Source organism: Cuculus canorus, chromosome W (assembly GCF_017976375.1).
Source record: "Cuculus canorus isolate bCucCan1 chromosome W, bCucCan1.pri, whole genome shotgun sequence".
NCBI classification, from domain to species: Eukaryota; Metazoa; Chordata; class Aves; order Cuculiformes; family Cuculidae; genus Cuculus; species Cuculus canorus.
The window spans coordinates 12,782,501-12,800,598 of NC_071440.1; the positions used below are offsets into that span (position 1 = coordinate 12,782,501).

Sequence of the window (18,098 nt, forward strand, 5' to 3'; positions counted from 1 at the left end):
TTCTTAACTATAAATTCAACATGCAACCAATAAACTTGTAATATTCAACAGTTTTCTATCTGGAAGTTTTTCACATACCAATTATCCTTTCCACTATTTGATACTGCTTATGTAGATCATCTGTAAGTTCCTGCTGGCAGTTATAATATTCCACATCTTCCGGAGAAGCATTTTTCAGCCTGAAATGGGAATTTATTTGCAACACTTATTACATTGTATAGTTCTAAAACTAAGAAAATCTGGCAATTTTAAAGCTCTGAACATAAGCACCATAGGAATGCTGCTTGGAGAGCTGCTTTGAAGAAGCTACAACTCTGAAATTCTTACTATAAGTGTTGCATCTGGTCTAGGTATCTCATCACTGATGACCGAGAAAGCTTATCAAGAGACATTACCATCAGCTACAGCTCATACTAGTCATATAGATAACTTACAATATCTGTTCTCAACACCGAGCAGTGTACTTCACATAGTATTTTAATAGAACAGCGCTGATGGTTCACTATAAGAGTCTATCTTATGCGTAGAGGTCACTAAAATTCCTACCACTGTTTATAGATTATAGTAAACGTACTAATAAAAAGGAATACAAAACATAGCACTAAAACATAAGGATTTTTTTCACTTCTTGGTTCTGAGGTTTTAACAGGAATTTGAGTCAAGAAAACTAAATGCTGTAATGTTGAGTGTTTTAGCCATTTCTGTTTTTTTTTGTTTAATCTCTGCAGCAATTCCTGAAGAACTCTGATCAAACCCACAATCAATGACAAAATTAGTAAAAGGTAAGATTTAAAACAAACCAGACAACCCACCACCTATCTTGTTAAAACTTCATTTATAATAGACACATTAAAATCTAGGTGCAGAAGCTGCTTCCTTAAAGGCCTGATTTTACAAAATGTATGAGTATTCTCATATGCTCGAGAGCAAACTTGATATGCTCAGAATCTTATTACAGGATCATAAGGTGTTAGGGAAGCTTCAACTTTAAAGCTTTTGTCTTCTTGTTGTATAGGCACTTGAAACTATGTCTTCAAAGAGGCAACAGAACTCACAGAAACAATAAAACATCTATATTGTTACAAAAAAATGCAGTGTGGAAGTAGTTATGAAAATACTCACCAGCGTTTTGTTTCCTGATCCTTTTTCTTATAGTTGTCCAGTTTCTTCATTCCTTTAACATTTTGTTGCTTCAGTGTTTCCTCAGTTTCCCAAGTATTATGGATATGTGACCAGCCTTTCCATTTAATAAGATACTGTACTTCTCCTAACTCCTTTGACTTTTCAAATCCAGTATTTGGGTCACCATCTGCCTCAACTGCATAGATGGTGGTTGCAGCACCAGTGGCTGATAAAGAAATCACACCATAAGGCTTGATTAGGCCTGCACTGTTAATTCATAAATTAACCCGTAAAAAAAATGTACTGCAGAAACTTTGTGATGTTCTTTTATGAGCATGTAACTTGACTAATTACATCTACAACTCTTATGTCATTCCCCTTACACATGCACAACTATACCAATGAGATTCAAAAAAGCAACCAAACACTCTGCACCAAACCTACAGTATCTCATCTCATCTCATAAGAATTTTCTTAGCATTCCTAGTTTTTCTAGTGATTCCCAGAGAATGCTCCACTAACACTGCTTGCTGTCATCTTTGCTATATCCTTCTCATCTCTGAGAACATAACAGATATTTGACATTGTGCTTAATCAGCCTTGAGACTTGAATAGCATATTATTCAATTACCGAGGATGCTATAAATCAAATTCATAGAATCAAAGAATGGTTGAGGTTGTAAGGGACCTCTGCAAGTCATCTGGTCCAACCCCCATACTCAAACAAGGTCACCTAGAGCCGGTTGCCTCAGATCGTGTGCAGATGGCCTTTGAATATCTCCACAGAGGGAGACTCCACCACCTGTTCCAGTGCTCAGTCACTCTCATGGTCAAAAAAAAAAAAAAAAAATCTTTCCTGATGTTCAGATGGAACCTCCTGTGTTTCTTTTTGTGCCAATTGCATCTTATTCTGTCACTGGGCACCAATGAAAAGAACCTGGCTCTGTCCTCTTTGCACCCTTTCTTCAGATATTTATATACATCAGTGAGATCCCCTCTAAGCCTTCTCTTCTCCATCCCAGCACTCTCATCTTTTCTTCATAGGAGAGAAGATGCTCCAGACCCTTCATCATCTTCATGGCCCTTCATTGGACTCTCTCCAGTAGTGCCATCAGTCTCTTGCACTTGGGAGACCAATACTGGATACAGCACTCCAGATGTCGCCTCACAAGTGCTGAGTAGAGGGGAAGGATCACCTCCCTCGACCTTGCTGGCAATACTTTGCCTAATGCAGCCCAGGATACCATTAGCCTTCTTTGCAGCAAGGGCACATTGCGGGCTCATGTTCAACTTACCAGGATCCCCAAGGCCTCTTATGCAAAGCTATTTTCCAGCTGGGCAGTCCCCAAGCATGTACTGCATGGGGTTGTTCTCCTCACGTGCAGGACTTGGGCTGACAGGAACCTCATGAAGTTCAACAAGGGGAAGGGCCATTTCCCCAGCTTGTTGAGGTCCTTCTAGATGGCAGCACCACCCTCCAGCATATCAGCCACTCCTCAAATGTTTTATACCACTAACAAACATCCTTCCAAGTGTTTACTCTGCCCCATCATCCAGGTCATTAATGAAGATGTTGAACAGGCCTGGATCCAGTATTGACCCCTGAGGTACACCGCGAGTCACTGGCCTCCAATTAGACTTCATGCAGCTGATCACCACCCTCTGGGTCTGGTCATCCTGACAGTTTTCAGTCTACATCACTGTCTGCTCATCCAGCCCATACATCAACAGCTTCTCTATGAGGATCTTACAGGAGAGTGTCAAAGACCTTCCTTAAGTTGAGTCAGACTACATCCACTGCTCTCCCCTCATCTATCAAGTCAGTCACTTTATTGCAGAAGGTTATCAAGCTGGCAAAGTATTACTTCCCCTTGGTGAAGCCACACTGACTAGTCCCAATAGCCTTCTAGTCTTTCATGTGCCTGGAAATGGTTTCCAGGATTAGCTGCTCTATCATCTTCCCAGGGATTCTGACCAGCTTGTTTTTCCTTGGATTTAGAAGGACTTCTGACAGATGAAAACGAGGACATGAGTCAGCAATATGCACTCATAGCGCAGAAGGCCAACTGTATCCTGGGCTGCATCAAAAGAAGTGTGGCCAGCAGATCAAGGGAAGTGATTCTGCCCCTCTATTCCGCTCTCGTGAGACTCCATCTGGAGCATTATGTGTGGCTCTGGAGTGCTCAGTACAGGAAAGACGTGGAGCTGTTAGAGCAGGTTCAAAAGAGGGCCACAAAAACGATCAGAGGGATAGAACACCTCTCCTATGAGGAGAGTCAGAGAGTTGGGGTGGTTCAGCCTGGAGAAGAGAAGGCTTTGGGGAGACCTTATCGCAGCATTTCAGTATTTAAAGGGGGCTTACAAGAAAGATGGGGACAGACTTTTTAGCAAGGCCTGTTGTGACAGAACAAGGGGTAATGGTTTTAAATTAACAGAGGGTAGATTTAGAATAGATATAAGGAAGACTTATTTTTTACAATGAGGGTGGTGAAACACTGGAACAGGTTGCCCAGAGAGGTGGTAGATGCCCCATCCCTGGAAATATTCAAGGTCAGGTTAGACAGGGCTCTGAGCCACCTGATCTAGCTGAAGATGTCCCTGCTCATTTCAGGGGGGCTGGAACTAGATGACCTTTAAAAGTTCCTTCCAACCCAAACCATTCTATGATTCCATGAGATTTGCTCTCCTCCAGTCCTCAGGCACTTCTCCTACTTGCCATGATCAAAGATTGGGAGTGGCCTCACAATGACATCTGTCCACTCCCTCAGCACTTGTGGGTGCATCCCATCAGGACCCACGTATGTCCAATTTGCCTATATATTCCCTGACCTGATTCTCCTCCACCAAGGGTACATCTTCCTTGCTTCACACTTTCCCCTAGTCTCTGAGGCCAGGGATTCCTGAAGGCTGGTGGTTCTAGTAAAGACTGAGATGAAGACAACATTCAGTACCTCGGTCTTTTGCAGGTCCTGGAGTACCGAGACCCTGCTCCATTCAGCACCATGCCCACATTTTCCCTAGTCTTCCTTTTGTCACCTATTTACTTATAGAGGCCCTTGTTGCCTATGACAAACCTTGCCAGGTTAGATTCCAAGTGGGCTTTGGTTTTCCTAACTGTGTCACTGCATGCTTGGAGAGTGCCTCTGTATTCTTCCCAGGTTACTGGTCCCTACTTCCACCTTGCATATACCTCCTTTTTGGTTTTGAGTTTTGCCAGGAGCTCCTTTTTTATCCATGCAGGCCTCCTCGCATTTTTGCCCAATTTCCTGCTCATTGGGATGGGCTGCTCTTGAACTATTTCTTCCTAAACTCGTTTTACTGCTACCACCACCACCACATCTTTGGAATCTTATTTGGGGCAATGTTTAATTAAATACAGTATTACAGCTGAAGCACACTAGCAACAGGAAATAGGCTCATTTCTGTGAGGAGAAGCCAAATAAGGAAGTGGACCCAACCAGATGCAGGGGACAGATATAGCAACAGAGCATGGCAATAGCAAAGGACAGCACAAGCAGTAACAATATCTGGGCATGCAAAATACAAAAAGCCTAGTCCAAAAGGCTTTTAACACAGTGGTGACATTGTGCATTGGGGTAGAGTGCTAGAGTAAGAATACACTGGAATTTAGGACAGTATGGGAAAAGAAAGTTGAGAGGAAAGAGTGCAAGCTCCAAGATAGGTCAGAAACTCTGGAGATCAGGTATAACTAATGGAGAAAGGCAATTCTGAAGCGTGAGTAGGCCCAAGTTTTCTATAATCAGAACCCTAATTTGCAGGCTAAAAAAAAAAAGCCACATAAGCAGGACACTGCATCCCATCAGCTGTTGGACATATGACATCCCTACCATCATTCATAAAATTACTTTTAGAAGTGCACATGCAAGCACACCACTAAATTTTAGATTCTACCATCCACTGCACTGTATTGGGACTATTTCTACAGGAATAACTGAAATCACAATCTCAGTGGTTCAGTTTTCACAACATCATCCTTCAGTATTCAGGTTACTGGTTAGCTGTGCTATTCAGTTCACTTTTCCTCCACCCTCCTGTGTATAGTTTATACCTATCATCAGGTATCAATAAAATGTACAAATAAAGGTGTAACAGTATGGTATGCTTTTATGCAATATGGAGCTATATTGCACTTAATTTTTAATTTTTGCATTAATAAGTTACTTAAGTTCTATGTTTTACTTTATAAGGATCAGAAAAGAAACACCCTTATAAGTATCAAGCAAAAAATAAGATTGCTTTCTAGTATTTTTAAACTTATTCTTTACAAATATCATGGGTTACCTACATCTGAGAACAATTACTGTTTACATTGCACCACAATGCACTGCAGCATCTTAAGAACACTGATAAAAAACATACCTCCTTTTCGGCCAATTCGACTGTCCATAAACTTCTCTATAGTTTCAAATTCATCTTCTTCAGGCTGCGGGACATCTTCTCCACAAACTTCCAACAAGTCATCAGAATCTGTCTTGGTTTCTTCAGCTTCTTTGTAACTGACGTTGACTGTTGCCTGGCGACGAGATCCTCTCTTGTCACAGTCATCATCATCCGATGAATCAAGTTGCCTCTTTTTCTGTCCTGCAGTCTTTTTGCTGCTTTTTGGCTCAACTCTTGAAGACAATAAGATACAACACGACAGTGGGGTTTCAACACAGACAACTACAAGCTGTATGTACTTGTTTCTGAATATGTATATTTCATGACTGCTCATTTACACCACTTTCAGTTGGAGCAAACAGGAAAGAGGCATTCAACACAAACCACTGGTATGATAACATCCTTTGTAGCTTAAAAAAAAGTCTTCAAGTTCTGTAACAGATTTTTTTCATTTGCCTGTGTAGTAGTACAATACTTGATTATGAATTAGAAGTGGTACCAGAGTATCTAAAATGCCAGAATTCTTACCTGCTTGGAGGTTTCCAGCTTTTGACCTTGTTTTTTGGCTCATAGTCAGATTCGCTATCTTCACAACTGTTTTTTTCTCCATCTTCCTCTGATTCAGAATCAGAACAAGTTCCTGATACTGACCCTGACCCAGACATTTGCCAGTCTTCACTGTACATATTGAAAGACAAAACAGTAACTTGCATTAGTTTTTTTAAGAGTTTTTTGTTTGTTTTGTTTTCAAATTGGGTATTCACCACACGTTTGCTGCTTTAATTTCAACGTTCTTCACAGAAACAAAAATGTTATAATAGTAATTTAAGCTAGAAGGACAGAAACTTATTATGAATGGATAACAGATAAAAATGCCCAATAGCTTCAAAGGAAGTTTGAATTAAGTTTTCTGTTATCAAGAGGTAGACATAAGAAACAAATCAAACCAAAAATCTGGATCTCTGTATAAATTACAGCTTTAATAATTGAGTAAATTTGACATCAAGAAACCCGAAGTCCTTAACACGACTTGAGCTAGAAAGATATATATTTACTGGAACTTACCTATGCTCAAGTCATAAAATTCCATAACATTATATTTTGCAGAATCCAAAATTTTTTAATAGCTATGTTCCCTGTGCCTCATGTGAAAAATTAGCAACTTAAGCACAGGAACCAAAAATAATGCAGAATCAGATCAGAGAAACACACAGAAAGACTTGAATCGTGGCAATCGGAGGCACTGGCTCACAAAAGTCTCCACTGAGCTTCCGAATCAGTGCTTCACATCCATGCAAGATATTATGAGTAAACCACCTATGACTCCCAGCGGCAGTATCTCTGTGCTCCTGCTTAGCCGAGATCTTCTACTTTGCAACAGGAAAGATGTACCCACTGATCAACAGCATCTTACCTCAGACTCTGTACAGAGAAATTTAAACTTGATAGCTTGGGGGGGGGGGGGGAAGGGGGGTGTCCGGTATTCATTCTTTAAAGGCTGCTAAACCTTTATACTACTATCTATTACCAGGTTTAGGGGTCTTTGACTAAGACACTCGAACAGTACTAATGGCCTTGAAAAGTGGAATATTATTCAAAGACCTTTTCGTAAAATTATAGATCAGAAAGTCTAAGAATCAGTGCTTTGACACTTTCACTTAAATATACATTAGTCCTAAAAGTTATATTTTCATTGTGGCAAATAAATCTGTCTTAGAAATATTACGGTGGTGCCAAAACAATTGCTGGTTTAGGCACCATAAACTGTGATGCTTATTTCAGAATAAACTATTATTTATCGGTGTTCATGTAGTTCACCATTTTAAAGCCCAAAATTCGCTCTACCTATTTATGTTAATTTTTTTTTCCTGTTTATTCTTTTTTGCATTACGCTGTCAAATTAAAGATAGAGCAAAAGCAAATTCAAGTGGTTTTTGTTGTATGAGTTCAAAAGGAGATGTAAAGCAGCAGACTCTGCTAGCAATATAAACCAAGCTTTGGCCAGGGGACCGTCAACGAATGTACAATCCAACACTGGTTCCAAAAATTTCGTAACAGAAATAAGAGCCTCAAAGATGAGGAGGGTTGTAGAAGGGTTTCTGCAATAGGTGACAACCAACTGAATCATAGAATCCCTAGATTACAAAAGGCCTTTGAGATCAGTGACTCCAACCGTACCAGTCCACTACTAAACCATATCCCTGACCACCTCATCTACCCATCTTTTAAATACCTACAGGGATGGTGACTCAACCATCTCCCTGGGCAGCCTGTTCCAGTGCTTGATAACCCTTTCGGAGAAGAAATTTTTCCTAATGTCCAATCTGAACCTCCCCTGGTGCAACTTGAGGCCACTTCCTCTCGTCCTTCCTGTCACTTGGAAGAAGATACCAACACCCACCTCTCTACAACCTCCTTTCAGGTAGTTGTAGACAGTGATAAGGTCTCCCCTCAGCCTCCTCTTCTTTAGGCTAAAGAACTCCAGTTCCCTTAGCCGCTCCTCGTGAGACTTGTTCTCCAGCCCCTTCACCAGCTTTGTTGCTCTTCTCTGGACACGTTCCAGGACCGCAATGTCTTTCTTGTAGTGAGGGGCCCAAAACTGAACACATTATTTGAGGTGCAGCCTCACCAGTGCTGAGTACAGAGGGTCTGCTGGCCACATTATTTTTGATACAGACCAGGATTGCTATTGGCCTTCTTGGCCACCTGGGCACACTGCTGGCTCATATTCAGTCGGCTGTCAACCAACACCCTCCAGTCCTTCTCTGTCAGGCAGCTTTCTAGCCACTCTTCCCCAAACCCGTAGCCCCGCACGAGGTCACTGTGTCTCAAGTGCAGGACTCCACACTTGGCCTTGTTGAACCTCATCCCGTTGGCCTCAGCCCATTGATCCAGCCTGTCCAGATCCCTTTGCAGAGACTCCCTACCCTCAAACAGATCGAAACTTCCTCCCAGCTTAGTGTCATCCGTGAACTTACTAAGGGTACATTCAATCCTTTCATCCAGGTCGTTGATAAAGATATTTAACAGGACTGGACCCAGCACTGAGCCCTGAGGAACACCACTTGTGACCAGTCTCCAGTTGGATTTAACTCCCTTTACCATCACACTTTGGGACCAGCCATCCAGCCAGTTTTTTTACCCAGCAGAGGGTGTGCCTGTCCAGACCAGTGGCAGCCAGTTTCTCAAGCAAAATACTGTGAGAAACTGTGTCAAAGGCTTTACTGAAGTCCAGGTACACTACATCCACAACCTTTCCCTCGTCCACTAAGCTGGTCACCTTGTCATAGAAGGTGATCAGGTTAGTTTGGCAGGACCTGCCTTTCATAACACCATGCTGACTGGGCCTGATCACCTGGCCATCTTCTGTGTTTTCTGTGATAGCGTTCAAGATGACCTGCTCCATGACCTTCCCCAGCACTGAGGTCAGACTTTGAGGCCTATAGTTCCCTGGATCCTCCCTCTGATCCTTCTTGTAACTGGGCATAACATTTGCCAGCCTCCAGTCAAGTGGAACTTCCCCAGTCAGCCAAGGCTGCTGGTAGATAATGGAAAGGGGTTTGGCAAGCACCTCCACCAGCTCCCTCAATACCCTTGGGTGGATCCCATCTGGCCCCACAGACTTGTGAATGTCTAATTGACATCTGGTAAGTTGAAGTCCCCCACAAGGACAAGGGTTAGCGATCGTGAGACTTGCTGGGATAGTGAGATCCCAGTTGCTTGTAGAATCTCTCATCAGTCTCTTTGTCCTGGCTGGGTGGTCTATAGCAGACTCTCACCACAATATTTGCCTTATTGGGCGCTCCGCTGATTTTTACCCATAGACATTCAACTCTATCATCACCATCACTGAACTCAAGGCAATCATAACACTCTCTAACACAGCTAACACAGAGGGCTACCCCACTGCCTCTCCTTCCTTGCCTATCCTGCCTGAAGAGTTTATAGCAAATTACGGCAGCACTCCAGTTATGCAAGTCCTCCTACCACGTTTCCATGATGGCAGTCATATCATAGTTTTCTTGTTATGCAATGACTTTTAGTTCCTCCTGTTTGTTGCCCATTCTGTGTGCATTGGTGTAGATGCAATGACTTGAGGGTCTTTATTGAAGCAGACCCACGCAAACCAGCTTGAGAGGTTGCAGAAGAACTAAACATTGACCATTCAACAGTTGTTCGACATTTGCACCAAACTGGAAAAATCAAAAAAAGCTCAGCAAATGGGTACCGCATGAGTTGAACAAAAATCAAAACAAATTGCTTTTACAAAGCCTCCTCTGCACTTCTTTTGTGCAACAAAACTGATCCACTTCTTGACTGCATTGTAACATGTGATGGAAAAGGGATTCTATATGACAACTGATAGCATTCCATGCAGTGGCTGGACTGAAGTGAAGCACCAAGACACTTCCCCAAACCGAAGCTGCTTCAAAAGAAGGTTATGGTCACTGCTTGGTTGTCAGCAAGTGTAATCATCCACTACAACTTCCTGAATCCTGGCAGAACCACCATAGCAGAGAAGTATTGCCAAGGAACTGACAAAACGCACCAAGAACTGTAATGTTTATGTCCAATATTGACCAATCAAGAAGGACCAATTGTTCTTCACAACAATGCCTGACCACATGCTTCACAAGTGACTCTGCGAAAGCTGCACGAACCGGGCTACGAAATTCTACCTCACCCAGCTTCCTCACCAGACCTCTCTATCATATTTTCAAGCATCTCAACAACTTCCTGCAAGAGAAGATTTTCTACAACCAAGGAGCAGCTCAAAATGCCTTTGAAGAATTCATCAGTTCCAGGACTCCACAATTCTGTTACCAGAATAGACTTGTTTCTTTCTGGCAAAAATGCATAGATTCTAATGGTTGTTATTTCAATTAATAAATTTCAGTCTAAGCTTTCTGCACCAATCTAATACTATAATCATCTGTCTCCTTAAAATATATTTTTCTGCAAGCAGTAAATTAAAAAATACCCAAACAACATCCTTTCCCAAAAAAACCAAAACACCCAATAAAAACCCCACCACAAACCAACCAACTCCCTCACATCCTATGCAAATCCACAACCTGTATTTATTTGGAGATATAGACAACATATAAAACACCATACTCTGGGGCTTGGATCCTGTACGACGTTATACAGAGAGAAATCTGATCTGCATGTCAAAACTGAAGCAATGGATATATGAGGTTATTTGGTTACCAATTTCTGAACTTGAATATCTTTCCTGTAACAGAGCACGTTGTTAAGTGTAATCACATTCTTTAAGTAACAAAAGACTGAATAACAACTCATCACTAGAAAAGTACTACTTTGCATAGTAAGCTTTTTCATCTCCCCCAATACCATTTCTTGAAGATCTTATATTGGCAACCCTGAATATTGGGATTATTCAATGAACTGGAAAAAAAGGAATGAGAAAGTAATTTGGTTTCTGTTCATTAAAAAAAAAAAAAACCACCCCCAACCCCAATCAAAACACACAAAAATACACTACCAATAAGAAGGTATAACTTTTTTTACAACCTTTTTAATCTACATCTTAAAGCCCTTTCAGTTTCAACTCTGCTTTATTGACCAGCCAAGACAGTTTATCACTGTCAAACCAGTAATAATTTTTTGGAGGGATCGTCTCTGAAGTGTTTAAAAGTTTTACATGAATTACGGGATTCTTAAACTTAAATTTTATCTGAGACCATCTAGTTAAGTCATTCCCTATTTCTTCAATAATTTTCAGGGAGGACCTTCAGCTCAAAAATATGCCACAAATAAGATTACTTTAAAAATAAAAAGTGCTGACGAATGTTTTTCAATAACACTATAGGTAATGGTCTTTTTTGCTCATAAATGAATCACTATTAACATAAGTGATACATATGTTCCTTTGAGAGTATTTATTTTAAAATATTCCAAAATGTTAATCAAAATTGAGAAGCATAAGATTATGTATTTTAAGCGCAGAGAAGTGAAGCCTGAGTAATAATAAGTATTATGTCACATAACAAAAAATTATTTTATTTATGAAAAATATCTTACTCTCTGTGTTTTTTCTTCCTGGTTTCACTGGAAGAGTCATCTGCAGAATCTTCACTGCTCGACGAATCCTGCAGATGAAGGAAAGAATATATACGATTCATTACCACAAAAGGAATGAAGTATTTTTAGTATTAAAAGATAATTCAGCTCCTGCTTTCAAACCAAAATCTTATTCTTCACGTCTTATCCTCTTCATCCCCACCAATACTGAATATCAGGATTGGTATTGATTTATTTCTCCATCTATGGATATACCATGTCAGCAGAACTATAGAAAACACTACAAAAAAAAATTGTCTTAAAATATAATCATTGTGCCTACATATAGTCATAGTATAAACTGCTGCAAGTCAAGATGAAGGTTCTATCAGAAGTGTAATAAAATCTCCTGCCCTTTGAGAGCTCTCACCTTTCATACCCTCTCACATTTAAACACCACTAAGAAAATATTCAGAATAGCATGTATGTTTCTTCTCTCTCCACTTCTAAACAAAAATAATAAATAATTCTATGAACCCTCTTAAAATTATTTTCCGAAAACCAATCTCATAGAAATTAAATTTTGATCATTTTTATCCTGAAAAAGAGTCTTCAGGAAAAGAGTACTTAGCAACAGTTATAAAGAAATATTTTAGCTATATCTTATTAACTCTTTTGTTTAGTTTTAACTATGACCAGTTAAATCTGACTAAAACACCAGAGTAATAAGTAAAGACTTGTGATCACAATACTTGCTTTTTTTTTTATAAATGAAGCAAATATAAAAGTCTATTTTTAAATAACTTCTAATTCACAGTCACTAGTGTCCTTAAAACATATTCTTATTGCACAAAGTCAAGTTTTGTTTCACCTATGGTTTAGGTTTTAAAAGTCTCTAAAATTGAAGTATGGTTCTCAAAATAAAAGTCTTATAACTGGTACAAAAGTTGCAAAAATCTAGCTTTCTACTCCATATAGTGTTTTTGAAAACTGCAGCAGCTACCTTTATACAGAAACAATAGTGGAAAAGTCTTTTAGTATTTTTAACTGCCTCTATGAAACTCAGAAAGCAGAAATACAATGAAAGTTAATACTATGTGACTTGAAAATTTAGTCCATACATCACAGAATATGTAGCTATAAATATCAATTTAAACTGCTACCATTTTGGCACAACTCACCTGAAAACATGCAAATAAATATCCCCCCTCATGTTTCCTTATAAACATGTCAGTTATTTGAACATTAATTTTATAGACTAAAACCAGACTTTTTAAACACATACATACTTAAGAGAACAGAACAGAACTTGGCTCTACATTGTTTTATTCTAACATATGGGGTAATGAGACATGCACGTTCACATTTTATCTATTAACTTATATGTTATTCACCTCTTCTGAACCACTGTCTGATGAGGCCGACTTCTGCTGTTGTTGCTTCTTGAGCACTGATCTCTGCACAGCAAGTATACTTGGACTGGACTTCCAAAACTGAATTGAAATTCAGATAGAAAAGTCATTTAAACATATGGAAAGTTTTAAGTTTACCACATACTTCTCTTAAGGTGAACAACATCACTATTAAGATGGCTCGCAAGTTTTATTAATAATAAAAAAATCACTATAAAATACTACATGCATTAATAACAATGGATAGCATTTTAAAGGAGTAAGACTTCTGCAGAAAGGAATGTTATATGAGAACTGCCAACAATTTTTACAGTAAGTATAACTATAGTTGTGCAGCCTCTGTATTAAGATAACTTTTTTTTAAAAGTAAATTTTTAAACTGATCTAGATAAGTCCTTTCTAGCCACTTAGCTGATATATTTTTGCTTCATATGGGGGGGATACCAAAGTACATAGAATCATAGAATATCTCAAGTTGGAAGGGACCACTAAGGACCTTTGAGTCAAACTCCCTGCACCTTGCAGGGCTACCTAAAATTAAACTATATGACTAAGAGCATCGTCCAGATGCTCCTTGAACTCTGACAGGCTTGGTGCCATGACCAGTTCCCTGGGGAAAGAAATAACATTATGCATGGCTTTGTCTTCAAAAATCTCCAATAAGTTAATAGGTGCTTTCGTGTGATAAAATTTAGGTAAGTATCTAACTGCAGGTATTTACAGAGATGAGAATTTAAGAGCTTAATGCTTGTTATGAGAGCTAAGTATGTGCATCCACTGACCCAATCAAGCTAAAATTCTATGTAAAAATTACAGGAGTTTTGTTTCTTTAAATTTAAAACTGCTCTTGTAACTACTCTGCATAGAGTGGGGTTTTTTCCCCACAAAGGATTAATTTGTGTGTTTTGTTTTACCTCAGATCCATCAACTTTTGGCGGTGGTTTAGCTTGAACTTGTTTCTTCTCTCTAGATGTGTCAGACACTGATTCTGATTGACTGTCTGACTCTGAACCAGACTCAGAGTCACTGCTACCTGATTGACTGCTACTTCCATCACTACTGCTTCCAGAGCTTGAACCAGATCCAGAAGCTGATGCCGACTCAGAATCATCATCTGATTGGCTGCAATTAGAAGTTAACAGGATATTACACAATGCCTAATGAAACAGGATTTTTTTAAAAAGGTCACATTTAAAAGACTTTAGCTTCACCTATAAATCAATTTTTAGGTTAGCGCAGACACGTGGATAGCATACAAATTAATGCACTGGATTAAATAAATCAGGAATGAAAATTCAGAGTTTAATCAGATACTTTTCACTAAATCTTAATAGAAAAAAAAAAAAGAAGAGAGAGAAGTGAGAAAGAAGGAAGAACATTAATCATTAATGTAAAGGAGTTGAACAACGGTATTTCTCACCCACCCAAACCCTTACTTAGCTTTGTCAAACACCAGATATTTTTGTGTATACACACATAGAATTTTAAAGTCTTTTTAGATCAGTGTCCCATCCCTCAATATTTTTTTTGGCCATACAATTCTTCAAAGCAAATATAAACTCCATTTTGCTTCCCTAATTTTACTTTTTTTCATAAAAACAATAGGGAAAAAGTGTCTTTAAGGAAGTACTTGTAAATTACATTTCATGTTGTGATTTGGACCAACTATATACAAAAAATTACCAAACATCTGATTAAATAAAGTGTTTATAAAAGTAACAGGGAAACCAGAAGTGTGTTGTCACACACAATATAAATCCATGCAGACCATCTTATACTGTTAAAATAACAGCAGTGAAATACCCCACACATACAAACGCTGAATTTTTCACTAATCAGCAACTTCAGTATATTCTTGAACTGCTGGAGTATTCCACTGTACATTTATTTCACACTACATTTAACATATTTAAATAGAATAATATTTGAAGTTAAACATTTATGTTATGACTATTCAGAAAAATAGAAAAATTTAGTTTTCTAAAACAATTTTAGAAAGGAACAGAGTAAAAACTTTAATCAAATTCCTCATTAGGTTAAATACCACCATACTTGAGGGATATCATGTGGGAAAGCATTGGAATTAAACACCACAGAAGCAAAATAATTTAAAATTATATACACTTGGGTTGCAAGCTTTTAAAAAGAAACAATCCTCCCCCAGCAAAGATAATACCAAAATCCAAAAGAATAAAAGCCCAAAAGTTGATATCAAAGTCTAAGCCTGTCATTGCCAATACAATTCATCTCATTTGGCTATCAGCCAGCAATGGGGTGGGGGTGATGGCGGCAGTGGTAGGTTGATCATCTTCTGCACTAGAACACACTTAATTGAAAACATTTAAAGCCACAAAACAGAACCACTACTCTCCCTGTTGCTAACATCAATTAAATTGTACTAGTGAAGGTAAAAAAAAAAAACAAAAAAAAAACAAAAAAAAACCAACAAAGCTGTTCACAAACTGATTCCTGTAGACAGCACCTCGACCACGTGCATGTGTTGACTTTGAAAGAAAGGAACCAAGCATGAAAAAGCTTCCTTATTTTGAAGTGGGGATATGAAGAAGTATGACTGGGTTTACTTATACTTGCTGAGGAATAAACTGGGAAGCAACAAAGCTGCTTTCAAACTTCCTATTCCTGTCATCAAGGGCCTACACTTCAGTCATGATACTACAACACCAACACATTAATCTGACTTGAAAAATAAAAACAAGGCACCCACTGTAGAATACGACTGCAGTTTAAATTATTTACCAGAAATTAAGGGCAACATCACTGTAATTCACCAAATATATTTAAAATACAATAATATTATTGTACACAACTGTTACCTTAACTTTAGTGTTGGGGAAATTAGACTGTCATAAACCACTAGCATTTCTCAGCATAGCACAATGCCATAGATAAATGTCACATGGACCATGGAAAATGGTACATGAAGAGAAGTAGATCTGGCAAGGAGAAACCTTGAGACGAGTAAATAACTGCCAGACAAGTCCCTGTGACAAAACAGCACTAAAAATGCCTAAATCCTACATTTACATAAATAAGCAAAAATCATGCCAGTAAGATTCACAGTTGATGGGAAAATTTATGAGTTTAATGTTTTTCAACATAGGAAGTAAATGGCAAGTTCAAAACCAAGAGGACTGCGAGACAGAAAGAAAAAGTCTAACAGACACTGCAAGTATTTGCTCAGGAGCTAGATGCAAAGAATTCTACTAATTCCAAATAATTTTCTTTAAGAAGAGTTCAACTAGCAATCATCTATGCTCTCCATTAAGTAATACCAATGCGTCAGACTGTAGATGTGGATCATACAATATTCAGTGTTCAGACAAAACACAAACTCCTTATCTTGGCAACACTGCCTTTTAACAACGGCTGTCGGGGAACGGATTCCCCACTGGGCTTAGCAGGATCAGCAAAATAAAACCTCTCATCATCCCTGCTTCTCACAATAAATTGACCCAATTTGGACATGAGGAGAGTAATATGATCAGACTGCATATCAGCTGATAGTAACACCTGAAAAAGAGTAAAAGTCAGTATTAAACTGACTTATTAATAAACACAAGTTTATAATACAAATCTTTAGCTAGAAGCAATAGGGACAGGGAGACAAAGAAAGGAAAAATACAAGAAACAAGAAAAAAAATTAAATAATAAGGTTTGCTACAATTGTTTTGGGGCTATCCCGCTATGAGGAAGAACGCAGGATCACTATCATAGACTAACAGCTAATTAGTATTTAGAATAAATTAAAAAAACAGAAAGATAAAGTTTAAAGGCTCTACTATCCACAAGGTCTTACTAAGTTGTCTTATCCCACAGTATTAAATCAGTACAAGAAAATGGGAAAAAGTAAACTGAGCATCAACAAGTATTTTGAAAACAAGGCCTTGCTAAAACATTTATCAAATCTTGAGATGCTGTGGCAGTGCTCATACATGCTTTAAAAAGTTTCACATTCACTGGTAAAAAGTACCTATGGGAGTTCAGGCAGAGAGGACTAGTGCATACTGGGTAGAGTTTATTTCAACTCTAGTAAAAAATTAATGCACATGTGAAACTACACTAGTATCTGTCTGTACATCCTCTTACATGTACCACATATTCACAGAGATATTGATGTAACTACAGTGCACACACACACAAAAAAAAAAAAGTTTGTATCTGCAAAGGAAGTAGAGAGCAGGGCAAGATACAAGTACATTCTGCATATTCTGCAATGAAGATACACTACAGACTGCCGAAACTACAGAAACTGATACATCAGTATTTTAAACTATGATGTTCAACTGACTTTTTTTAAATAGGAACTTAATACTAGCATCCTCCAAATTCTATTTTACACCAACACAGGTGTCATGAAGTCTTAGGAACAAGGAACTCCGTTTAGCCATTCCCTCTATCAAACTTACTGTTTCCGCGCTCTCAGAAATAACTTTTTTCTTAAATCTAGTGGAAAAAATATTTATATACACACACACAAAAAAAAAAAATCTGAAAACTCATTACCTAACCAAGATAACTGGAGATTGCAGCAGCTGAAAGAAAACACAGAATCACCAGGTTGGAAAAGACCTCTTAGATCATTGAGTCCAACTATTCCTATCAATCACTAAACCATGTCCCCGAGCACCTCATCTACCCATCTTTTAAATACCTCCAGGGATGGTGACTCCATCACGTCCCTGGGCAGCCTATTCCAGTGCCCAATGACCCTTCCTGTGAAATATTTTTTTCTGATATCCATTCTGAACCTCCCCTGGTAGAGCTTGAGGCCATTCCCCCTTGTCCTGTCACTTGGGAGAAGAGGCTAGCTCCCTCCTCTCTACAATCTCCTTTCAGGTAGTTGTATAGAGCAAGAAGGTCTCCCCTCAGCCTCCTCTTCTCCAGGCTAAACAACCCCAGTTCCCTCAGACGCTCCTCATAAGACTTGTTCTCCAGCCCCTTCACCAGCTTTGTTGCTCTTCTCTGGACACGCTCCAGAGCCTCAACATCCTTCTTGTAGCGAGGGGCCCAGAAGTGAACACAGTACTCAAGGTGCGGTCTCACCAGTGCCGAGTACAGAGGAAGAATAACCACCCTGGGCCTGCTGGCCACACCATTTCTGATACAAGCCAAATGCCA

General features: G+C 38.9%; 1 protein-coding gene across 2 annotated transcripts in view; it reads right to left on the bottom strand.

Moving 5' to 3' along the window:
• Window positions 1-18,098, bottom strand: part of LOC128850249 (chromodomain-helicase-DNA-binding protein 1-like) — a 60,216-nt gene that overhangs the window by 39,418 nt on the left and 2,700 nt on the right. For both annotated transcript variants that reach the window (XM_054053245.1, XM_054053244.1), the window contains exons 2-8: window positions 13,874-14,081; window positions 12,942-13,040; window positions 11,569-11,636; window positions 6,052-6,201; window positions 5,503-5,756; window positions 1,123-1,348; window positions 79-179 (exon numbers count right to left, since the gene is read on the bottom strand). In XM_054053245.1, the coding sequence (XP_053909220.1) occupies window positions 79-179; window positions 1,123-1,348; window positions 5,503-5,756; window positions 6,052-6,201; window positions 11,569-11,636; window positions 12,942-13,040; window positions 13,874-14,081 (1,106 nt within the window). The remainder of the gene's footprint in view (window positions 1-78; window positions 180-1,122; window positions 1,349-5,502; window positions 5,757-6,051; window positions 6,202-11,568; window positions 11,637-12,941; window positions 13,041-13,873; window positions 14,082-18,098) is intronic.